Source organism: Thamnophis sirtalis, unplaced genomic scaffold (assembly GCF_051295495.1).
Source record: "Thamnophis sirtalis isolate CommonGarterSnake01/CBP01778 unplaced genomic scaffold, rThaSir2_p1.2 scaffold_7, whole genome shotgun sequence".
Classification (NCBI taxonomy): domain Eukaryota; kingdom Metazoa; phylum Chordata; class Lepidosauria; order Squamata; family Natricidae; genus Thamnophis; species Thamnophis sirtalis.
The window spans coordinates 39,421,792-39,447,545 of record NW_028261387.1 but is presented as its reverse complement, the minus strand read 5'-3'; the positions used below and the strand labels follow the sequence as shown (position 1 = coordinate 39,447,545).

Sequence of the window (25,754 nt, the reverse complement as noted above, 5' to 3'; positions counted from 1 at the left end):
GCAGGGAACAGCGGAGTGCCAACGGGAACTGTGAGCGCCATTATACATTTTTGTAGTTTAAACTACACAGCTGTCATTCGACCATCATATAGCGGCTGTGACCAGGGGGGCATTCGCCCAGGTACGCCTGGTGCGCCAGTTGCGACCCTACCTGAATCGGGAGGCCCTCACAACAGTCACTCGGGCCCTTGTGACCTCTAGGCTGGAATACTGCAACGTGCTCTACATGGGGCTGCCCTTGAGGAGCATCCGGCGACTTCAGCTAGTACAGAACGCAGCCGCGCGAGTGATTGCGGGTGCACCTCGATTCACCCGCATTACACCTATCCTCCGCGAGCTGCGCTGGCTACCTGTCGATCTCCGGATGCGCTTCAAGGTGCTATTGATCACCCATAAAGCCCTACATGGCAGTGGATCTGGATACTTGAGAGACCGCCTTCTGCCAATTACCTCCCTACGACCTATAAGATCCCATAGATTAGGCCTCCTCCGCATTCCATCGGCCAGCCAGTGTCGGCTGGCAACCACAAGGAGGAGGGCCTTCTCAGCAGTGGCCCCGACCCTTTGGAACGAGCTCCCCGTAGAGATTCGTACCCTCTCCACCGTCCAAGCCTTCCGCACAGCCTTGAAGAACTGGCTCGCCCGTCAGGCCTGGGGATAAGGATTCCTACCCCGCCCGAATGTTGTATGCATGTTGCTCATTATTTTATTATGTGTTGTTGTCTCAATGTTGTATTTCCCCCTTCCCTGGTTTTCTGTGAGCCGCCCTGAGTCCCCTCAGGGAAAAGGGCGGCCTACAAATGCAAATAAAACCTCTAAAACCTCTAAAAAAACCTCTAAACTATAAATTGCGCAAAATTATGTTTTTGTCGAAGTGACACACAACGCGAGTTATGCTTGATTTTTTGGCGATTTTTGACACACCATGCCAAAAAGGTTGCCCATCACTGCAATAGACTATTCACACAGATACAGAAGCCACATTTTCTGTGCAACTCAACAAGTTTAAATTCATGGCTTCTGGGAACAAAACTGAGTATATACTCAAAATAAAGAAGAGTAGCAATCTTGCCAAACATGTTTCTATTACAAATGACATCAGTTTCACTCTGACATCCACTGCTACTTTAAGCTTGTCATCTAGCCAGCTAACTTCCCAGATGTGCTATGCATGCTATTAGATACATCAAGCCAACTCACTGCTGTGAGAAATGGACTGACACTTCTAGTGAAAAGCTGTGTATTTCCCACTTATGATATAGTAACAAACTGAATACATTAAAGATTTTAAAAAGATAATTTTATAAATTGAGCACCACAACAAACAGTAACACAATCTCTTTTCAGGGAGGTGACTCAGCATATGATTAAGACATCAAATACTCCTTAAAATGCATTCTGATAATCTGTCAATTAAGAATTCTAGAGGTGTTTTCCCTTCATTCATTTACTTGTCAAAAACTGGTAAAATATTGATGTTTGTTTTTTTAACTCAAACAAAACAAAAAGTCGGGGACTACCTTACAAGAAAATCACATTTGAGCTAACCTGTTAGTTATAAAATGTATAATAGCTATAATTTACTACTTAAGATCAACAAGCTTGGGATAATATTTCACAACCAAGACCACATTGCCTTCCTTGACTTAAGTGTATTAATATCTTTTTTCTTTCCCTATCTCACTTTGGAGGGAAAATATATACTCAAGACATTAATACAGAGATTACATATATTTTTCCAGGGGAATCAGTATACATGGATTAAATCTCACTTATTCAGATTATTAAGTAGACTTCATCACAGGAAAGCTGCCATTAAGCTGTCACAGCAACTGTTATGGAGAAAATTAGAAAAGGAACATGAAACATGTTTTTATGGTGTTTTCAGTGGTAATGCTACTGGAGGGAGAATGGGAAAAATATTTATTATTATTTTTAAAGCAGCTATTCAAAATTAATATGCTATCCTGTTAGAGATTTAACACTTCTATTTCTTTTATTCAAAAAAAGTTGCCAACAATTGATGGTGTATTTCAGCAGCACAATCTGGGGGAGCATTGAAGGTCACAAAAACAGGTGAAGCAGCCCACCCACCTATGGATTAGGGGGCAAGGAAAGTATATACTTGATATATAGTAGTCTTTCCTTATACCAGCATAAAACAAGTTCTAGTAAGTGACATAAATAAATGACACCCAATGTAGCATGGGGGTTAAGATGTTGGACCAGAAATTGGGATACCAAAATTCAAATCTATCCTAGCCATGGAAGCTCATAGAATGGCTTTGTGCCAATCACTCTCTTTTAGACTAACATATCTCACATGGTTGTGATTATTGTGAGGAAAAATGGGAGGCAGGATGCTAGGCACATTGCCCTGAGCTTCTAAGAAAGTGTAAGATATAAATTGAATGAATGAATGAGGTGAAAGGCAGTACTATTTTTAAAATTAAGATTAGAAAAAAACCTTTATTGGTGAAGAGGAAGAAAAGTCATCAAATGTCTACTGAAGTCAACTTTAGTGCAGAAATTTTGGTTATAAAACTGCATCCGCTTCCTTAAAAAGTCAAAAGAGGGACAAGTTCCAGGGTGGCTATTTGATGTAACTGATACTCCTTAATTCGTTACATATGAACAAAGAGGGAGAAGAAATGAGCCAAATATAGATATATAGTCAGAATTCTCCCTTCAGTGTTTAGATGCCATCACTCACTGCATGCTAAGCAGCCTGAGAACTGAAATTATATAACCCCATTCTTCCAAAACTATTACGAAAGTAATGACACCAAGCCTCACTTTCTGCTAGATTGAAGCACTTTCTGCTAGCCAGCAGTGTGCAGGAGCTGCCAGAAAAGCCAACACAGTTCTAGGCTGCATAAACAGAGGGATAGAATCAAGATCACGTGAAGTGTTAATACCACTTTATAATGCCTTGGTAAGGCCACACTTGAAATAATGCATTCGGTTTTGGTCACCATGATGTACAAAAGATGTGAAGACTCTAGAAAGAGTGCAGAGAAGAGCAACAAAGATGATTAGGAGACTGGAGGCTAAAACATATGAAGACTGGTTGCAGGAACTGGGTATGTCTAGTTTAATGAAAAGGACTAGGGGAGACATGATAGCAGTGTTTCAATATCTCAGGGTTGCCACAAAGAAGAGGGAGTCAAACTACTCTCCAAGGGCAGAACAAGAAGCAATGGGTGGAAACTAATCAAGGAGAGAAGCAACTTAGAACTGAGGAGAAATTTCCTGACAGTTAGAACAATTAATCAGTGGAACAGCTTGCCTCCAGAAGTTGTGAATGCCCCAACACTGGAAGTCTTTAAGAAGATGTTGGATAGCCATCTGTCTGAAATGGTATAGGGTTTCCTGCCTAGACAGGGGGTTGGACTAGAAAACCTCCAAGGTCCCTTCCAATTCTGCTGTTGTATTGTATTGTATTGTATTGTATTGTTGTGTTGTGTTGAAGGAATCCAGAAATTACTGTACAGCAAGACAGATGTGCCTAGATGACATTCAAAAGGCCTCTGCAACTTGGTTAATACAGTATGGTGATTTCTTCCCAACTATACATTTTGATGTGGCCATTTGCATTGATCCTTGAGAATTTTGTCATAGTAACAAAAGTTAAAAGCAAAAGAAAATAAACATAATTACAAAATGTAAAACTAAAACATAAGATTTATAAAATTAAAATAAAAGTAGTACAGGAGATCTCTCCAGTCTACTGAGTAGATATAAGGCAAGCATCTACAAATTCCAATATATTTTTAATTCTAAGACTAAAAAGTTGAGAAAATAAAGAATAATTTATTGCTCTCTATAATGTCATTTATCTAAATATTAATACCCGATAGGCCATTTCAGGAAACCTTTAATTGGGACACTGCCATGTGAATGTCTCTCTCACATTCTCTCTTAGCAAAGACTGTTGATTTCTGCTTTAGAAAATTAAATTTGAACACTGTTAGCTCCTAAATTCTTTACTCTTTCCAAAGATCTACTCTTGTCTTAGGTGAATCTTAACAGGAGTATTATTTATTGTTTTTTTATAATAGTAGAATTGGTCTTGTCTGAAGATGAATTTGAAATTACCCTTTATCTTTATGGTATGGTGATTTAATTTATAGTGTGCTGGCAATTAAATGTGGCAATTATATTTACAATACCTATAACTTAGTTTTGTAATTGCAATGTGCTTCAGAAAACTAAGCTTTTTCTTCACATTATCAAGCATGTGATGAGAATCAACTTCAAAGAGCGGTTGTTTTAATTCATTATTTAATGCTTTCAATTCATTGATACTAAAAATTGCTTGCAAAGGAAAATAGATCACTTACACAACAGCCATCATTTATGTAACAATTTAACTTTTTCAAACAATACAAGAAAAGTATGGAACTAAAAGGACAATCCATTGAGAAAAACCTTACCACAATAAGGTTTGTGGGAGCAGTTCCTATAGAATAGAATAGAATAGAATAGAATAGAATAGAATAGAATTCTTTATTGGCCAAGTATGATTGGACACACAAGGAATTTGTCTTTGGTGCATATGCTCTCAGTGTATATAAAATAACACATATAAAATATGTTAAAATAAATAATTTTGTAAAGTTAATCAGCATGAATACCACTATTAACTTAGATTTTATTATTTTAAGAAAATTAAAACATTAAATAATTTTATAAATTATTAAAAAATAAATTAAAAATGGCAAAAAAAAACCTATGTAGTGCATTCAGTTGATCCAGCAGGCTTTGCTCTACCATACCGCTTCGTTCAGACAACATTTTTTGTGTGCCGAACCAGTAGTAATGCCGGCAGGAACCCACCCCTGCACCAAGCCTCGGGGTATGGCCTGGTATCAGGCCGTGACCCTCACAAGTGGTGGATGAATACGAAAGCTCCATTTGTACAAGTGGCAGACACATGCACGAAACCATTCTCACCACCACCACCACCACCATTGCTGGACTATGGAGCTGGAAAGGTTGGGGACCGCTACAGTACAGTGTTTGTGGTCATAACTTATTTTTGTAAAATTCATTTAGCATTTCTTCATTATTTGAAAATACTAACACTTCTTCAGGCAATTTTACTTTAATGTATTATCTCACCACCAATTTATTCAAAATAAAACTATTCTGCTTGTAATTTTCTAAATGTTCTCTGAATCGTATTTAAAAAAACATGGCATTACTCTTGTTTTTAGCATCCCAATATTATATGCCAATGACAATCTTTTTAACACCAATTTTATTTATTACGCATATCAGGGCATGTTAATACTTCTCAGATAGAAGCATCTGCATGAATGAAGGATTTCATCAAAATGATAAAAAGAGAATTGCAGTCTTGATACAGTACATATACAAAAAGGGTACAGTTTGCATCACAATAGCACAATGTTGCCTCTTATGGCCCTATTGTGGATGCCTCTATCCTCATTCATAATTCTCTATTCTCTCCTGGAAATAAAGGGGTGGCATTCAGCCAAACAGGGTATCCTTCGGATATTCCATAATTAATTGATTTTAATGCTACGATTCTCTATATAAAACCACAAAAGATTTTCTTTCAAAAGACCACCTACCCCTCTTCAATTCTGACAGAATTCATGATGATGCAGTTAGTAATTTTAACTTTGTCTTTGATCAAGCATGAAGTACCAATGACAGAACGCTTTACTGAAGTCTTTTCGCCTATTTGAGATGATGCACCTACAATGCTGTCAGATCCAACCTATAGAGGAAGAGAAAAAAACAGAACCACCAAGTATTAAACAATATATTCTCTTTGAGTTGCTGATAGCTGCCAATTAACAGACTGAAGAGACCCAAATTAGCTTTAATGAAGCCTCAAGAATCTTTTTCTTTTTTCACATGAAAAAGATCTACTTTTTTCTGTTGTATTTTGGAGAATACAAAGCACTCCAAATGGATTAGTAAAAGAGAAATTGAGTTGTTTTGAATATGTACCATAGCTACTAAATTGATGTTCAAGTGATTAAGGTTTTTTGACTGCACTTTTCAAAAACATAAAAAGAAATAATTCTGTCATCTGGCACTTTCTCTGAAGTTAACTGTTTCCAGCCTCCTGGAATAAATAGTATACATTATAAATACATATATAATAGTCCATTGCAGGGAGTTAGCGAAGTCAGACTAGATAGATGTAAATGCTACTTTTATAATTAATAAAAATAAGTGCACTTCAGCAATACCAACCCAGCAGATCAAGCATACAGTAGGTCTTGTTCCCATGATCTGTTTAACTCTCTAGGAGGGTTCTAGGAGAAGCATGTTCTACACCGTCAAACCTGTCGGCCGGATGCATCATCTGCAGGCCACCCCAAACCCAGCTCCGCGAATGGGGAAAATGTTGTGATATGTCACATGAGGGCAACGTGACACTGTGAGGTTGACATCCGTGTTCTACACAAACACATGAACAAGTGGACAGGATTTTTTTTTTGTGCCATGTGAGAAAATCTGACTTGATTAAAGTAGAAGGTGGTCATTTCACACAATCCTACCTGCCTTGTACTCATACCCAGACCCATTCTCTTTCTCAGCAAGTCTGAATGCAATGCATACATCTTTTATGGACCTTAAGATTTCCTGTGCAATTGCTCCTGCTTTATTCACAAAAGAGTGTCGTCCTCATAGCATTAGAAAATTTGTTATCATCTATCCTACTTAGTTTGCCTAAACTAAGCATTTTTTCTTACCTGCTCTAAAACTCAGAATCTTAATCTACTCATTGATCGTGATACCAGATCCTAATCGCTCTGAAGCTGAAACCCTTGCTTCCTACTCCAGCAAACAAGACAAAACAAAACTGAAAATTATAATTATCTGTTCATTCAGATGTGCAGAGAAATGGTTAAAATACAAAGGTATATTGCCTGAAAGCTGGAAAGAGCTTTCATTATAACAATATTTACTAGGAAAAAAAAACATGAAAACAAAATGCTATGCCATATTTATTTACCTCTATCTCCCCATTATCCCCTTCTTGCTACTCACCATGCACTTATCAATAATCTGAGCAGAACTATGAACCAGAGGTTCTTCAGGACAAAGTGAAGGTAGCATTTTGGGAACCTGAAATAAAAAAAAATAGAAATCATACATTAATGCTCTACCAAACACACTCCTGTTTCTAATATAAAAATTACCATTAGTTTACTCAATTAAAGTTATTATGTTCAAGAGACTAAAAAGGACATGCATAAAAAGTGTGTGCGCGTGTGTAAAACCTCTTATGTCCTAATTATGCATGATGATTTTAATTTTTTAAACAGGCAACAATCAATTAGGCTTCAGGAGACTATAGGAAGTTACAGGCTGTGCAAGTATTTCATATATCAAACTTAGTCTAAGTTTGAACATTGCTTTGGCGTTACACACTGAGCAAAAATATTAGAAGAGAGATAAATTGTAAATAGATTTCAACTGATAAACCCATTTGGAAATAAACTGAAATAAGTGGAGTCCCTCCACCACTATCTGCAAATAAGCAAGTCACTTGCAAAGAAGCAATTATTTAAAATTGTTTAGAACACATGCTAAAGGGCCTTCATAGGTGGAAAATGACAATTAAATGTTCAGGAACACCAGGAAGAGTTAAAATTATTTTCCTATGATGTTTGTAATGAACATCTAGTTCTTTGTGATCCCAGCAAGATACATCTAATTTGCGGGCTGAGCCTTTTGTGTAGCCTCCCTTCAGCAATAGATTGTGCTGTATCCTGAAATATGGATTTAAGAAAAATCTTATTGCAGGATCCAATCTGGGATGGTGACCGGGACCAGAGATTTAGTCTTCCGAGCTTTTGGTAGAGAGAAAGTCCCTAAGGATGGGCTCCAGAAGAAGTCTGAAAGCTTGGAAGGCTAAACCTCTGGTTCCAATGACCAACCCAGATTAGATCCTGCAATAAGATTATTTGCCAACAATCTGACTCTTGGCAACCCCATTAGTCAGGCCTTCTCCAGAATGATCTGACTTCACTAAAGAAATGTATTCACTTTGCTATTGGCCAATTCTTCTTTGTGCCTTTCCCAATATTATCAATTTCACAAAAGTTAGGACTTTGCAAAATACATCCAAAATCTGATAATTTGACCCTGGTTATTTGTACATCAAGGGACAATTGGTTTATTCTAGATAAACCAATTGTTCTAGATATTCTGGATTGGTTTATTCTATAATCTATTTGCTGGGTTTTTTGGATATCCATAGTGTTCTCATGAGTCTTCTCCAACAGCAAAGTTCATAACATCAATATTCTATCTTGCTTTTGATTCCATAGAATGTCTAAAAAAAACCCTAACACCTGCACAATTCTGATCTCAGCAGAAACATACACATCACAGTATCTGTATATCTTTTCCAAGACCTTCAATGTTACCCATCAAATCATAGTAAGTAGTCTGATTCTTTTAATATTACTAGTTGTTTTTTAAAGAAGTTTAACTTTTAATTCCATAGAGTGTAGCCTCCTGTCCTATGATAGGGAAGGACAATTAGTTATTCTAGGATTCACATTTTCCTAAGAATATTTCACACTGTGTCACGGTCAATACAACTAAACCATTTCTATAATCAATGAAGTAGATAATGATTTTATTTTGGACTTCTTTGGCTTTCTCAATTATTCTTTTTTATGTAGGCCTCTAATCTGCCCTGAATGATAGCGTGATTTGCCAGCATGTGGTATTTTTAAGGCTATTGTATGATACTTCATACCCTCTTAAATTTCCTCTTTTTGATATAAACTGATGTCTTCCAATTGTTGGAGTTTATTGTTCTTCAGATTTGCTGGCATAGTTCGGTTAAAGCATTTGCTTGTTCTTTTGTTGCTTGCCATATCAGTTCCTTTAGCCTTCTGACTTGATAATCACCTGAATAGTGATCTAAACAGTACTATAAATTATTGTAAATAGGAAATACCTTTAATATACAATATTTCAGTATGCTTCTTTCAAAATTTGATCTTATCTGATTGGTTACTATCTGTTCACTGATGTCGATTAACATACCAAGTTTAGATTGGAACTGTCTTCTCAGTTGAGTTCTTTTGGATGACTTTCCTTGTTTTTCCATCTTGTTTCCATCCTCAATGTCTTTACAAAGGTCGTTGTGATGCTACTTTTTGTCTCTTCTAAACAGCTCTCTAAAGTTCTTTGTTAGGTTTCTTCCTGAGGCCTTTGTCTTTCTTAGCTAGGCTTGCCAATTTCCAACATCTCTACTGGCACCAGTTGATTTGTTCCATTTTCTGGTGTCTTAGTAACTTCTTCAATTTCATTCCACAGTTCCTTTGGTTGCCTGTCAGTGAGATTCAGATCTTCAAAGTGATTCCTAATATTCTCCTTTTAAAAAGGTGGCTATGTACTCAAAATAATCTTGTGGAAACTGCTGGTTTTGTTTTTCCACTTTAGCTTGAACTGAAACTTGGATAAAAACTGTTGTGCATTTGCTTTTAGGGTTGCAAAAAGGCCAGAAGGATACCTGTTTTTATCAATTAAAAGACAGTCTGAATAACATTTATTTTAGTCTTAAGCGTTTTGCCATTGGAAATACCACTAAATTAATTATTTAAAAATTATATTGCATATACTGGTGTATATACTTATTAATCTCTTTTCATTATTAACTGACTTAAATTGTTCTTTTAAGGGTAATTACATGATATGTACATAAGATTTCTGTTTAGAACATAAAATATATATGTTTAAAAACTTCTCCCCCCCTCAACTTTACATATAATAAAAAATATTTAAATATGCTGTTATATGGAAAGCAACTAATGAGACAAGCAGTTGCGTAACAGAATGTTCAGGGAGCGCCAGGGCAAGGGGTGGTTTAGTTTAACTTTAAGGTACTTTTTTCTGTGAAGTAATCTACTTCCTATTCCCAAAAATTACTCTCTCCTGCTGCCATCTGCCCACACAAAGGGCGCAGCAGACTGAAGAGGTCAACGGAAACAAGTAAAATATTTTCTAAGTACAAAAACAGGGAGCTGAAGTGCTGGTTTATTTCTGCTGCTAATTCTAATACATTAGCAGCTGTTTTCCCCAGTTATGGACAAAATATATACTGTGCTCACACTGCCATATTTGTACATGCATCTGTTGGAAGACATGGTTGAATATAATGATGCTACAATCAGTCCCTTCTCCTTTCCATGTGTAGAAATAATGGGACACAAACAAGACAGAGTGATCATACTCTCAAGCTATAGGATATAAAGGAGGCTGCAGAAAAATCATGCTATATATAAATTTCACTGAATGAACTTTCTGAATAAATCCCTGACTTTGATATGCTTTTTGATATCCACAAATCAAACCATTATGGAATATTTGGAAACCAGAACAGCTTAAGCAAAATAAAAAGCATAAGGCTATTAGAATTCTCTTTAAACTGTGAAAATTCTCAGAAGTATTAATGCTTTAGCTTAGTTAGTTTGCCTTATATTTCCATTCCAGAAAAGTTACTATTGAAGAAAATTTGTCTCTAATCGCTGAATGTTTTGTAAATATACAATATATATTAATTGGAATTATCACACGGGGAGAGAGGGATATTTGGAATACTGACTCCAAATGAATAACATATTTAGACAGATAACTCTAGAATTTGTTCTTCAATTCACTCTTGCACCTGTTAAGACTGTCAAAATGCACCAATTTTATTTCTTTCTTTTAAACCCTTGAAATTAAAATATAACTCTGTTAGCGATTGTGCATTTTTCTTTTTTCCATCTGCAAAATGAGATCTTCTATCTACTATCCCTTATTACAGACTCCAAAATAGCTCCTCTCTGATATGGAAAAATAAGTTTTGATGTACTATGAATGTGCCCTAAAGTCAGTTCATACGAATATGCCATCACTCCTAGAAAAGGCTTAACTCTTATAATGGACTTGACCATGAATAAATCCAGAATATATATACACACTATTGATAAATAATTAAAGGCTTTTATGACTCTGATTCAGTGTATTGTGGATGAGGTTTCACTCCTCCCGAAAGACCAAGTCCGCAGTTGGGAAATACTCCTCAGCTGTTACTGTTTTCATAAAGGACAGCTATGGTAAAGAGGTGTTCTTGCAAGCACAATCAGTACACCAATTGCAACTGTCCCTGAGCAATCCGATCTGATAATGATCTATGCCTGGGTTATCCTTCAAAAGTGTTCACAAGGTGCAACGTAATGGACACCAAGTGTCCAGAAGCTATGGAAGTAACTGGTGAAGGTTTTAGAGATCACTTGATCTTTAAATAAGTCAAGGCCTGGACTTTTTTTAGATGAGGCTGCTTCATTATGGGTCTGTCTGGCCAAGAAGTACTGCAGGAGAGGTTCCTTTGAAGATCTCTCCAGTGTCAGAGGTTTATTTATTTGGCGTGCAAGAGAGGGTCTTCACTTACATTATTCCCAAGCTTCGAAACATACTGTTGATTTGTTGTCATTCTAAGTTTCAAAAATGTTTTAAGTCATCGTGAATGATTTCTGACCAGAAAGATTGGATGCAAATACTGTAAATATATGAACAAATATACTTTGGTCATTCAGTCATTTCCCCCCTTCATGAAGGAACCAAGATAAAAATATTTCAATCTAATCTCCCTATTCTGTCCCTCTCTTGTTATAATTACACGAGTACCAGTCTTGAGTTAAAAACTGCTTTTTTTTCTTACCTGCCTGTTTGCTTCAATATATAGTCCAAGAGTGTTAACTCGGTAACATAGTCCATCTTTCATGATGTGAACATAACAACGAATGTTTCCTCCATGGAATGCCTCTTTTACATCTCCTCTGCAATTGTTCCAGCATATTCTGTCTGTACCCAATTCAAACCAGCTATCACCCTTCATAAAGCTATAAATGTCTGTGGAATACAAATATATAAATCATAAACATTCCAAATGGAATCAAAGTGAGCATTATATATGGCACATTCACATTTTTTTTTCTTTTGCACAGAATGAATGGGTGGGTAAAGAGTGGCTGAACTTATCCTTTACGAATGACATTATACCACATTGCTCAATATTCCAATCTTTGCCACTGCCCAGAACAACAATGGACTCTGGGATTGTTGGCCCATAGGTAATATATCACGACAATGAAAAAAACAGTGTGGCTCCATCCACTGGTTAGAAAAAGAGCTGCTTTCGGAAGAAATTTCTTGCTAACACCCAAAGATCTCTGTTTTAACTGGGATCAAAGAAACAAATAATAAAAGTATCAGCGTTAAGAAAATGCTTTGTTTTTTCCTCCCAGAAATAAGACTAATTTCTGCTTCAATTGTAAGAGAATAATGTTTTTTTTTTTTGTTTTTTTTTTGTACTTTTGTAATATATGAACAAGGCCCCATAAGTTCCTGTCTCTTATATGGCTGTCAAAAGAAAGGAGTTTCTTTCTTTAACAGACCAAAACTCCCCATTTCAGCCAAATTCAGGAACCCAATGTTTGTTTAAACTGATCTGTTAAACAAGCTGACTGCCTTATTATAACAAATGATAACTTCCCAAGTTTGGATATAATACGGAACACTAACTTACTTCTGGCATTAACAAACTGGTCACCCTCATTATCTTTGCCTTCACCTTTTCCCATGTTGTTTCTTATCTTTTTAAACCCTGGTGGCAACAATGTCGCGTTTATTTCTATATGTAATTTTACCAGATTTTTGATTGAGACAAGCTTTTTTTATTTGTCAAGAAGCAGGCTAAAAAGAGTTTATGAATTGGGAGATGATTGCATTCCCCATTTTGGAGTAATATTCCCCAAGTGATATTTATTTTCTCCTCCACGGGTGGTTTTTTTCTTCTTTTTTTGTACTAACCTGTTTTCTGGTCCTTTTTCTTTTGGTCTTGCTCTTTGTGGTTTTGGTCCTGCTGAAATTGTGCAGGAGAGGAAAACTGCTTTCTAACCAAGTATGGGATCAATTCACTTCTGATTGAAGTAAATCTCCTAAGGAAATTAAAACAATAGCACTAAGATAAATATATTATTTACAAGTTCCTGAGAAAACAATGGCTTCTTTCTTATAGTTGATGTTCAAATAGCTGTTCGCAAAATCTAGATTTGAACAAGAGCAGAACATTTCAAGAATAGTCTAAAACATTAATCTGTAAGTTTGTAACTAAAATATAGTATTGGTCCTCTTTATACCCTTCCAGGACCAACTCTCGAATTCTGTTTTCCAGCTGCAGTTTGTGTTTGCATCTCAGGTAATTTATTTCTGCCTTAACTGCAATGTATCCAGCATGGCAAAATACATTCTCTCTTTTTATAGCCCTGAGCAGAACTTGTAAGTGGTCCGTTTTCCCTTTTCTGGGAATTTGTGCCTTCCCCCTGCCTCTCAGCTTCAGCAGCATAACATTCACAGTCTATTTAAAGGGAATGGTGGCTTGACACATTCTCAGCTCCCTCTTTGTAGCCAATCAAATGCAACCCAACCAGCTGATTTCATTGCAAAATGGAGCTGTCATTGACATTGACTATTTTGATTATTTATAGATCCTTTAAAATGTTTTTGCATGCCCAGTAATGCAGGCAAAGGAAGCTGGGTAAAACTGACCAAACTGGAATGAAACATACCAGGCTATTTGGATGCTATGTTGTTGGGAGCAGCTGTTCCACAGGAGGAAAGCCCACAAGCTCATTTATATGTCCTTTCCTATTAAATATCCTGGTGACTCTTAGCAGGAACACTGAATGGACTGATTCTCTCTGCCTGATGCATGATCAGACCACTGAAAAATAATTTGGACATCTGATAAAATGGACTATGTGTGATGAGGCACAAAAACCCCAACCTATACATTAGTTAAGGTACCACAACATAGTTCTTGCTGCAAAAGATATCACTGAATCTGACCTGCAAAGTATTTGAAACACAGACTAATATAATTTCCTAGCAGAAAAAAAACCATAGAAACTGCTTTGAGTCAAGCTCAATATTTGGTGATGTTATTATACTCTAACATTCTCCAATGTTGTGGAAGTCACATTAGCAAATCAAAACAAGGTGTTTCATTGCTGGGCTGCATGGTATATTCCTAGAAGCGGCCTTTGTCCTACAATTTGGCTACAATTCAATATGACCACTTGAAAGATGTTGACCAGAATTGTGCAATGGAAAGGCCTGTCCTCCTTCCTTATCCTGACCTTTAGAGATGTATGAAAGATAAGTGAGGAGGAAGGTGTAGGGCCCAATGGAAGGTGTGGGAAACATGTCTAAGGTGCTGCAGAGTGGGGAATGAGGGAGAGAATGGGTGGGGGATGCTGCAGAAGATCTGCAATCGGCCATAAGGATGAACAATCGTGGGTACATTGCAGCTGCTGTAACTTTAAGAGTGTGATGTAAGTAGCTTTGGGAGAGGGGTCTGCTGTAACCTTCAATGGTTAAGTGACTTATTATAAGTTAAGGATGCCTAGAGTTCTAATAGAGAAAGAAATTCTTGTCAATGATTAAAAATATCTTAAAGATTTAATTATGTTGTATTTCAGAAAATCAAACACAACAGTAAAAAAAGTAAAGGAAGAGAGGTGAAAGGAAAGGTTATTTGTGAACCTTATAGTTATAAAGTGAATTCAAATAATAAAACAAGTTATTTTCCCCCCAGCTCTCTAATATTCCAAACTAGAACAATCAGCTATCATTTCTTTCCCCCATCCCCACTGCTATAAAGAAAAGTCATCACACTTTAAAGAATAAAAACAAAACAATGTCAAGAACAAGGGCATTAGGGAAAAAACATTTATTCCAGCCAATATTAAAATCTCAGTACAAAAGCAGGAAAAATTTTCCTTAATATATATTTTCCTTGCTTGTACCTTCAAGGAAATGGAGGAGAACTGAAAAAGAGTTAAAACCTCTAGTTAATACCATCTGCCTCTTTGGCTCCTTAAGTCAAAATTTGGTTGATTTCACATAATATGGCTTTGGTAAGCATATTCTGAATTTGGAAACTCTCCTGAGCAATTTATTCTTTTAAATAATCATAATAAAGTTTGCAGATGACACAACAGTGCTGCGTCAGTGAGGGGACGAATCAGCATACAGGGAAGAAGTCCAAAAGGCATCCGCATGGTGCTCAAGAAACAACTTACATCTAAATACTAGTAAAACAAAGGAGATGGTGCTAGATTTCTGGAAGCACAGAGAGGAACCTGCCCCACTGTATATTGAGGGGGGCTGTGTGGAGAGTGTTTCCTCTTTTAAATTCTTGGGAGTGCTTATTAGTCAAGATCACACCTGGAAAAACAACACGTCCCTGGTGATTGGAAAGGCCCAACAGAGACTTCATTTCCTTAAAGTCCTGCGAAAAAATCAGGTGGAACAACGGCTGATGACCTCTTTCTATCGGTCCACCATAGAAAGTGTCCTCACATATTGTATTACAGTATGGTATGCTGGTTTAACAGCTGTGGACAGAAGGCACTACAGAGAGTGATCAATTCGGCACAAGAAACCATTGGTTGCCCTCTGACACCACTGGATGACATCACCAGATCTCGCTGCTTTAGCAGAGTAAGGAAGATACTCAGAGATGATTCGCACCCTGCTCAGTGTCTCTTTGCACTTCTACCATCAGACAGAAGACATCAAAGTATAGCCAGCCGAACAAACAGGTTTAAAGATAGTTTTTATCCGTGGGCTGTGAGACTTTTAAATACAACCACAATCACTCCATGCACATGCTAGTTTTTTTTCTTTTTCTTTCTTTTTTCGTTTCTGTAATAATTTTGCACCAGTGAGGTTAAAACCAATTTCGTTGTATTTAAGTACAATGACAATAAAGATTATACTTATACTTAAAATGCATGGCATTTCTGAGATAGAGAATCAAGCATTAATGGAAAAATTAAGCAAAAAAATCTGATTGCAATTTACATCATTTTCCTCTCCCTACTCCTAGCTCGATTTACACTTTTAAATGACAAGTGAAAGAAATGTTAAAGTCGTCAGGTAGACCAGGATATTTTAAATAATTCCATGTGCGTTACTCAAATTATAACCATGGTGACTTTAAGTTTAACACAACATGCCTGCCTTTGTGTCATTCGGCTGTGAAATTTTATGGCACAAGTGGAAGCAAATTTAAACTGCCCCTTGGGTTCAAATCTCTTTGCAAAAAAAGAGGAAAAAATAGAAAGACAAAACTTTTATCATTGTTCTGCTAAGAGATACAAGCTTCCTGCTATGGTATTCCAATTAAAGCACTCATAGTCTAAAGCAAGACTGTATTTCACTATTTCATCTTCTTGTTTTAGAATTTTAAATTATAAACATTGAACAGAAAGGCAGAAATATAGCATATGAACAGAGTAAATACATAAATAAAATATTGACAGCTGCTTGTTAACAAGTCAGACAATTATTGTAAACAATCACTGGTGAGGTGGATAATGTACTAATAAGAATCTTACAAAGGAACTTTAGTTAGTAAACTTTAGCCTCTTCATTTTCTATTGCTTTGTCTATTTTGTGGTCCCACTAGTCTTGCTACTTGTTACTACTTTGTCATGCCACCGTTTGTAATCAGTATTGTCTCGCAGCAGCTAAGTAGGTGATCCACTGTTTCTTCAGCTTATTTGCAGAGGTGGCATTTGCTGTCTGTTGCTGTCTTTTCAATTCTGGCTTAATATGTATTAGTTCTTAAGGCCTGGTCTTATGCAGCTCCAATCACCACCTGTGTCTCTTCAATTTTCCTGCTGTTAGCCATTGCCAGGTGTTGTTATTATCTGCTTTGCCTATTTTTTATGTACTGGCCATGTAATATTTTGGGTTGTTATGCCTCTTTTCTGTTCTTCATTTGTTCTTTCCTGTAGACCAGTTTAGTCTCTCCTATACTCAATTAAGTCTTCATGATATACTAGCCTCAAGGCATCTTCTTCACTGTCCCTCAGATATTCATCCAATGCCCCTTTTTCTTCTTCAACTGTCTGGTGGACTTGCAACATTCCATACCCACCTATTTTCCTTGGCAAGTAGAGTCTGTCAATTTCACTGCATGGATGTTTTAGTTCTGCTTGAGTTTAATTAACTATTCCAGCTGTATATCTAATGACTGGAATTGCCCTGATATTAATTGCCATATGTTATTAATTGCTGCCACTGAGTCAGGACCTTAAGATCTTTTTCACTTTCATGATGTATTCACTTCTAACCTCCTTCTTGATTTCAGCGTGTTTGATATTATCATCTTGAAGGATGCCCAGGTATTTGTAGTAATTGTCTTCATCCAGTGTCTTGATATAATTTCCATAGGACATTTTGATTCCTCCAGTTTTCATTATTTTTCTACTGTTGATGATGAGAGTGGCTCATCTATCCAATCCAAATGCTATTACAATATTTTGGCTGCATATATGAAGTGCTGAGCAGCGATTCAGATGGTTTTTCATACAGCTTCAGACCATCCATGTAAAGGAGATAGAATAGCTGGGCAGATGTTTTTGATGTTTGATAGCCATGCCCTGGCTTGTTCAATATTGCTGAAGAGGAATTAGTGCAATGACAAAGAGTAGTAAGTCTGATAGTAAATCTCCTTGAAATATTCCTCCCTTGATATTAACCTTTCTAAGTCTATCACCACTTATTATTAATTATGTCCTCCACTGACCTTTGCATAAAACTTCTGATATTTCTACTAACTCTTCTTGTTTCTAGGCACTTGATTATCCAATCCTGTGGCAGAATCAGATGCCTTCTTGTACTCAATCCAGCTTTCCTTTGCTTTACAGAGCAGCAAAGTTGTAAATGTGTGGCCTGATCAGAGATTTTTCATCACTGTGGTAACTGTGAATGGTTGCCAAACCAGACAGTTACTAAATAAGAACTATATCTGTATTTTAAATTGGGCTTGTTTTAAACTATATATTTTAATAGATTTGTAGACACCTAGTAAACTTGGTGCTTTAAAAAAGTATCAGATAAAAATGCAGAAGTATTACTAAGCCAGATAGGGGAAACAAGGAGCTAGAATATCTTCTTTTTACAATTTAATAGGCAAAGTGTTCTAAAGAATATTGAATTTGTAGTGTAGTTCTAAAAAGTGATGAATAGAACAAAAAGTTATTTTTCATATTTTTAGAACACTACAAAGAATATTAATAAGGCTAGACCTCAATTGTATGCTGCAAGGATAATTTTACTGAAGACTCATGTTTTGGGCATATTCTACAGTTGTGCTCATTTGGTTTAATATTTATAAGATTTTTAATATGGTGTTGGAATAAGAAAAAAATTAGAGATGAGACTGCTGCTAAATTATATATAAAACATTTGGAAGTGAAGTATGAAGAATTCTAGATTTACAGTGTGTGGTCTGTGGCTAGACAGGCTGTTTTACTTCAATGGAAAGACTAGTACACCTGCTGTAAAATCCTAGATTAAAGACATATGTTTATCCTACACATGTGAATTGGTCTCCTGTCAACATAGTGGAAAGGTCCAGTCAACATTATTTTACGTGACCAAAATTTTCCTCACTGTTTGATAATTTCTTTTGGTCTGTTTTCTATGTATTTCATAATTATAGTTTACCTTTATTCCTTTATGGTCCACTTCTGTTTGTGATTCTTAATTTTATTTGACTAATGTCTTATGTATAAGAGCATTAAAAGCAGGGGGAATGTTGCATTTATAAATTATCTCTCTCTGAAGCAACCTAAAACTTTATCTGTGTTTGTGTGCACTGGCATGAGGAAAAGCAAACACTACCCATTATTACAAAAAGTGATGTGAACAATAGGAATGTTTTATTGTGACTATGGCTAATTGTAAACAGTGATCTCACCAATCTGTACCTCAAATTCCTTACAGAGCATGATCATTGTATACCAAATACAAAACAAAAAGCAACAGTTATATTTGTAGTGTGTATTGCACATTAATACTAATCACAGGTGGCTTTGGCCACCAACAGTTAAGTGTATAGGAAGAAAGGAACCCAAGTGGAGGGCACAGCAGGAAGACTAATCAGGGTATTTCAGGTTGTGGAAAAACCCTTCCAAATGGGCTCCTTTTATGTCATAACAAGCTGGAATTTTCAAAGAACTCCAAACAACAGCTGTAGATGTAAATGGCTCTGCCAGCTGCACATTGGACACAAGTAGAATTAGAAACATTCAAAGCAAATTCATGTAGATTATAGCAAAAATATCCCAAGGATTTGTTGCAGCTGCAAATTCCCACAGTGTGGGGCTAGGATTGGATGTGGCCACAAAGAGAATGAAGAACAGGTGAACATACAACTATGGAAGAGCAGTTCTGATGCACTTACAGTAGTAGCCAAAATTGTGGAAACCTTTTGAGAGAAAAGGTGTATTTTTGAGGTTTGATAGCTAATAACACCACCTTTTTTTGTAGTAGTACCATAAAATTATATATCAATGGAAAGATAATTTAATCAAGAATGTAAGGCAACAAAGTTAGTTCAATTATCTGTATTCCATGAAATGTTATAGGTCAGAAGCGACCCAGCATTAAAACCCAGTTAAGAAGCAATCATTCAATCTTGGTTTCACATTATAACAGCTGCAGAACTAAAAGACTTCGTTCACTCCATGGGAAGACATTGTAAGACCGTAATTCATGCTAAAGGTTACCCAATTAAGTATTAACTGGTATGGTGATAATTTTTGTATATCTTATTTTTTCTATGGTGATAATTTTGGTATATCTTGTTTTTTCTATTTGTTTCACTTTTCTTCTTTATAACTGCTATTCTAATAGCAAATCCTTCATAAAAATTATTGCATTACATTCTTGATTAAATTATCTTTCCATTGATATATAATTTTATGCTACTATTCCAAAAACAGTGGTGTTATTAGCCAACAAACCTCAAAAATACACTTTTTCCAAAAGGTTTCCACAATTTTGGCCATTACTGTACATCTAATTCTCTTCCATTTTTATTAGTGATTCCCCTGCTTCCTTATAGAAACCCACAGGATAGATTCTATCCTCGGAGCCATGACTAATACTAAAAAGCATAATGTAACTGTCTTAGGTATACTACATAGACTAGTAGTAGCCACTGAGAACCTGACTAGTAGCCACTGAGAACTAATCTTATTTTTGTTTAAATGCATCTAGGTTTTTGGGATAGCACATTTCACAGCTAACTCTGCTATGCAATGAAAACAATATTTTGTTTGTCTTGAATCTCCAGTAAGCTAGTTTTATTAGATATTCTGGAAGAAAAAAATCACTTTTTCATAGTGTAATTTTTTTTCAACACACTGGCCCTTTGTGGATTTATATTCCAATTTATTATGAAATGTATAGCTGACTTTTCACTCTTTATAAAGTAAAATTACTATTAAAATCAAGATCACTATCATTAAATGTATGAGCACAGAGACAGCATCTTTTAAAATATATTATTTGCCCTCCATTAAAAAATGCTTTTTGCTTATGTTCCTTTGGGTACAGTCACCTTACTGTTTCCCCTTTAGGGCTGTGGTCTTTTTTCACAGACCCAGCACCATGACTCTAGAATAGTGTTTTTCAAACTTTTAAGATGTGCGGACTTCAACTCTCAGAATTCCCCAGCCAGCAATCCACACATTACTTTAAGAAGTTGCCAAGTTTGAAAAATATTGCTTTAGAATCAGTTTCATCCTATACTTTGCTCTTCAAAACTATTTGGCTTTTAAAGAGATTTTAGAATATTTTTTTATTATTATTATTGGGTTCTGGTTATTTTACCCTATTCCCATCTTTGGGGTATTTATTTTATATGATTCCTGGATATATGTGTACTCTGTGATATTATAGGACACTCATTTAAATATATATTGTTGTATTGTAATTTTAATTGTTGGTATTATTGGTTGATAAGTTATAAATTAATTTTATTGAGTAGAATTTTGTAACTATTACGTAACTTTTTTTTATCTGCATCATCCCCTAGTAAAAGTGAGTTACAGTAGTAAAATCCCAAGGGCAGGATTAACTATAGTATTTGAAGATGAATTGGCAATTCATTCTCAAAAAGTTTATTTATACATAAAATTAATATATTAGTTGTACTGCTGTTAAGATGAGAATTGCAATAAAGTAAGCTTGCAGCAATTCTGTTCTCAGTTGCAATTGTAGATTGAGGACTATTTACCTGGGAAATCTGTTCCCACCATTCTCAATAACTACCGGCGTCAAACAAGGCTGTATTATTTCACCAATGCTCTTCAATATAATCATGGATTGGATCCTCAGACAAACTTTTAAAGACACACCAGGCGTTCAAATCGGGGCTCAGCTGTCTCTCACGGACTTGGTGTATGCTGATGACATCGTCTTCTTTGCTGAAACAGCCCAAACCGCCCAAAATACCCTGGATGCATTACAAGCAAATGCTAACAAACTCGGCCTGGTGATAAATGGTGCAAAAACCAAATTCATTTTCACGGGCACTCAACCAGCTCAACTGCACCTCGAAGGCAACCCTATCGAAAGAGTAGACACGTTTAAATATTTGGGGTCGATCATCGACAGCCAACGTGTAGTGGCTACAAATGACATCAAAAGCCACATTGGCAATGCTACAGCCACATTCGCCTCTTTAAGGAAGTGCCTGTGGAGCCAAAATGACGTGACGATTGCGACCAAGATGAGGATATTTAATGCTTCCATCTGCACAATCTTACTGTACGGCTCGGAATCGTGGACTTTACTTAAAAGTGACCTGAACCTATTAGAACGATTCCAGCTAAGATGCCTGCGCAACATTCTGCACATAACTCTACGGGACTGATGGAAAAACGAAACGGTATTGCAGCTGTGTAAAAACCAAACTACAATCGAACTTTACCTAAGAAGACAACGACTTAGATGGTTTGGACACGTTTGCCGTATGGACAATAGCCGATTACCTTACTGATCGATTAACTCGCTGCGACCGGATGGGTGGAAAATCGCACGAAATGCCCCAAAGAAAACGTGGATATCCCAAGTGGCTCACGATCTTCAACCACTCCATTTCTAGATAACCGATGCCCAACAAGCCGCCCTAAATCGGAATCAATGGCGTGCTGTAATCCGTGACGTCCTGCCCCTGGCCTTCACAATGCAACGGTCACTGCCTTATGGACGTTGACATTTACGAAGATTAAGTCCAAGTCCAAGAGGACTATTTGGTACAACCATACATTATTATTGTCCATAAATAAACATTTTGAGAATGAATTATCAATTTATCTTCAAGATAACAATCCAGGCAGTCTGGGTTGTTGTTGTTGTAACTCCAGATGCGTGGGTCATTATATGAGAAGCAGAGGCTGTCCCAGGTAAAGCTATGGAGGTGCTACAGCAAGGTATGGGAAGCTCTGGGAGGTCCAGTGTAGGTCGCACAGAAATTGTTGTTGTTGGTGGTGGTGTTGTGGTATGGGTGCAAATTCAGACAGGTTACATAAAGTGAATGAAAGGGTGAGTGCAAGCACAGGGAGGCCAGAGAAAGAAGGTGGAAGGTTTGTGTGAATGCAGGGAGGCCAGGAGGGCCAAGAAAAGAGAGCTGGTGTGCTTGCAAGCAAAGGAGGATGTGGTGCATGCAAGTGAAGAAAGGCAGTTATTAAGTAACCTGCAGTCTTCCCTGCTGGCATCCCCATGGACCTTGCCTGTGGGAAGCCAGCAAAGAAGGTTCCCAATGGCAATCACATGACCGAGGGATGCTGCAACTGGTTATAAGTGCAAGCTGGTTGCCAAGCATTCATATTTTGTTCACTAGCAATAGCAATAGCAGTTAGACTTATATACCGCTTCATAGGGCTTTCAGCCCTCTCTAAGCGGTTTACAGAGTCAGCATATTGCCCCCACAGTCTGGGTCCTCATTTCACCCACCTCGGAAGGATGGAAGGCTGAGTCAACCTTGAGCCGGTGAGATTTGAACTGCCAAACTGCAGATAGCAGTCAGCTGAAGTGGCCTGCAGTACTGCACTCTAACCACTGCACCACCTCGGCTCTGTTCACGTGACTGCGGGAGCATTGTGTTCTGACCTAGGCTTCCCAAGAGCATGAAGCAAACTCCTTGTCCAGATAAAACCCCCTTTTATTAATTTACTGTGAATTCTGCTCATTCACATCCAGCAAAGTCTTTCAAGGGAGGATTTACAGTGAAAGACCTTACCTGGCTTGGACAGCTAACCGACCAATATCTGCAAAATTTGGCAAGGAGTCTCGGAGAGTCGCAAACCAATTAAGCGAACTAATTGTTTCCTGCAAACTCCACTCCTCTTTTATTTCTTCTGAGAGGGGTCATTCATCGTCCACCTCTGGCCTTACTCCCAAGTTGGCTCCTGATCTTTAGCTCTTCCCTTCATTTGGCAACTCTGCGCATGCGCACACTGGGAACAGGCTCCAGCTGTTCGTCTGCCTCACTGATGTCTGACTCTGAAGGCACCTGATAACTGGCATACGGCTCTGGGCCCCTCTTTGCCTCTGACATAGAGCCCTCATCAGAGCCTTTCCCAGACTCCAGGGCTGGCCCATGTTCCACCCCAACCTCCTTACTGTCCAAATCTGCTGCCAGCTCTGCTGGCCACTGGCGGGTCACAACACATTGTAACAGTCAAAAGTTTGAAAACCCATTGTTATTCCCTTTGTTCAGCACCCACCATAACTCTCCACAGTTGCTGAAGAAACAGTTATAATTTGAGGGCTACTTGAAGTAAATGCTAATCATCCCTAAACCTTTTCCTATGACCACCATTTAAATTTTCAGTAAATCTGCAGGAATGGTCTTCCTTTAGCTGCATTTTTTATATTTTTCATCTTGTTTGGCCATTTCATCTATTTGTCTGCATTTTAATTCCTAAGTTGTAATCTGTTCAATTTCTCTTTTCACATGGAAAATACTCATTATACAACCTGAACATTATCAGGAAGACATCAGTCATAGAACTGACGCGCTCTCTCTTCAGTATCTCTCTTCAGTATCCACACAGCAAACATTCTTTTACAGACATTTTTCCGGCAGGCAAGAAGAAAAAGAGAAAGAGAGAGCATGCATTAAAGCCAGAAGAAGTCTGACTCTGCCAGACCTCCCTCACAGTCCATAGGCCTTGCCAGGAAACACAGGTGACAGCGTGAATGATAAAAAGGCATTGAAAGGGAGAAAGCAAAACTACAGACTGGTTTAGTCTGGGCAATATCTTAATGTAAACCTGCAGGGGCCTCTGTGTACAATATACCACAAAGCAAATCAAGCAGAAGCCCGTGGACAAAATTTACTCTAATCAACCAAAACACAGCTCCTACCCTCTGGTGGTCTTGGTGCTATTCATGGAAGGTACAGAACTTTGAAGATTTTTCTTCACAGCATTCCTTCCAGTCTGCAGCTCAGATGGGAGAAAAATAATCTTTTTCTGAAACAGCTTTCCAGAAAAGGTCACAGTAAAGATCTTGGGAGACTGACTGAGGGTAGGAGGAAGGGAACTGCAGAGGAAGCGGCTTATCAATAGCCAATTTTTTCAACCACCCATTAAGGCTTTTTCTTCTTTCCCAAATCATATTTGATACTTTGCTTCTCTGAATGCAAGCAAGCCAAGAGCATTAAAAGCTTTTTCTGAAAAGCAGATTAACTTTGCTCGGGAAACTGCTCCGTGTAGGGCTATTAAATTTGACATTTATAGGTTCAAAAGTAACAAAATATGACAAAACTAATTATCTAACTTATTACTCTTTAGAATTTATCCACAAGAGTTGTTCCTAATCATCCTCACATCATTTCTTGTGCTCTGAGTAGCTCAAAGTTCTATTTTGCCCTTCTTGTTTCCATGTTCTAGGGATGGGAAAGATCCAAATTCAAATCTCTAGCCTTCAAATTCACCATCTTTGTCTGACTGCTTTGATAAAGGGTTTGGGTTGGTAAAACAGAACAGGAAAGAAGTAGACATTGATTTGAATTTATTGGGGAAAGGGGAAGGCATAAATATAACAGATGAAAACTAAAAATGTAGTTTTCGTGTTTAGATTTCATTTAGGTACCTATAGAAGGGGAAATTAGTACCTCAGGGTTGAACTGGGGATTTCCTGGTATCCTCTGAACTTGGGTCTTTTCTTGCAGATATTTCATTACCAAACTAAGTGGCGTCATCAGGATTTAGTTACAGTTATCAGGAGTAAAAAATGTTAGAATTAAACAACTTTATCTATTGCTATTCCATTTGATAAATTGGCTGGACTATAATTTCAGTTTCTTTAGCCCTGAAGGCTTCTGTTTGAAATAATCCACTTTCTCCAACTGGAAAGATTCTGAATCAATCCAAAGGTGCTTTTTCAAAAAGGCAACAACTTTCTTTGAAAATGTTTCACTGCTCATCCAAGAGGCATCTTCAGTTCAGCTCAGAAGGTCTGTGTGTGTAGAGGTAAATATACCTGTAGAAAGGAGCTATAGGTCACATCGATAGTAATTGGGATAGGGAACTCCATTGTAAACAATGGGATTCTAAAATGTACTTTCATGGGGCCACAGAGTCTTTTTAAGGTAGTTCTGGCACTATCAGTAGCTGTTGTTAGGCAAATCCTACCTTGTAATAGAATCCCATGCTCATATTATCACCATTTGCAACCTTCTACTGGGTTTCCCATTGATTTTGCAATCACAGCAAAAGTGGAAGTTGGAAGCAGATGGTGAAGGTTGCAAATAGCGGTTCTTGGAGAACCATATTCAAGAGAGTAGGTTCTATGACAGATACTGTATAAGGTTCCTTTCCAGATTC

The 25,754-nt window shown here is 37.2% G+C and overlaps 1 protein-coding gene across 2 annotated transcripts in view; it reads right to left on the bottom strand.

Annotated features, from left to right (window-relative positions):
• EIF2B3 (eukaryotic translation initiation factor 2B subunit gamma) overlaps positions 1-25,754 on the bottom strand; it is a 107,312-nt gene that overhangs the window by 27,550 nt on the left and 54,008 nt on the right. Inside the window, exons 7-10 of one of the 2 annotated variants that reach the window (XR_015697281.1) lie at positions 12,865-12,992; positions 11,714-11,904; positions 7,036-7,113; positions 5,728-5,749 (exon numbers count right to left, since the gene is read on the bottom strand). Coding sequence is in view for 1 of the 2 variants with exons in the window: in XM_087719759.1 (XP_087575885.1) it covers positions 5,601-5,749; positions 7,036-7,113; positions 11,714-11,904; positions 12,865-12,992 (546 nt within the window). In the remaining variant the exon portion in view is untranslated. Of the gene's footprint in view, positions 1-5,600; positions 5,750-7,035; positions 7,114-11,713; positions 11,905-12,864; positions 12,993-25,754 lie in introns of both variants that reach the window. The other variant, XM_087719759.1, reaches the window with a different exon arrangement.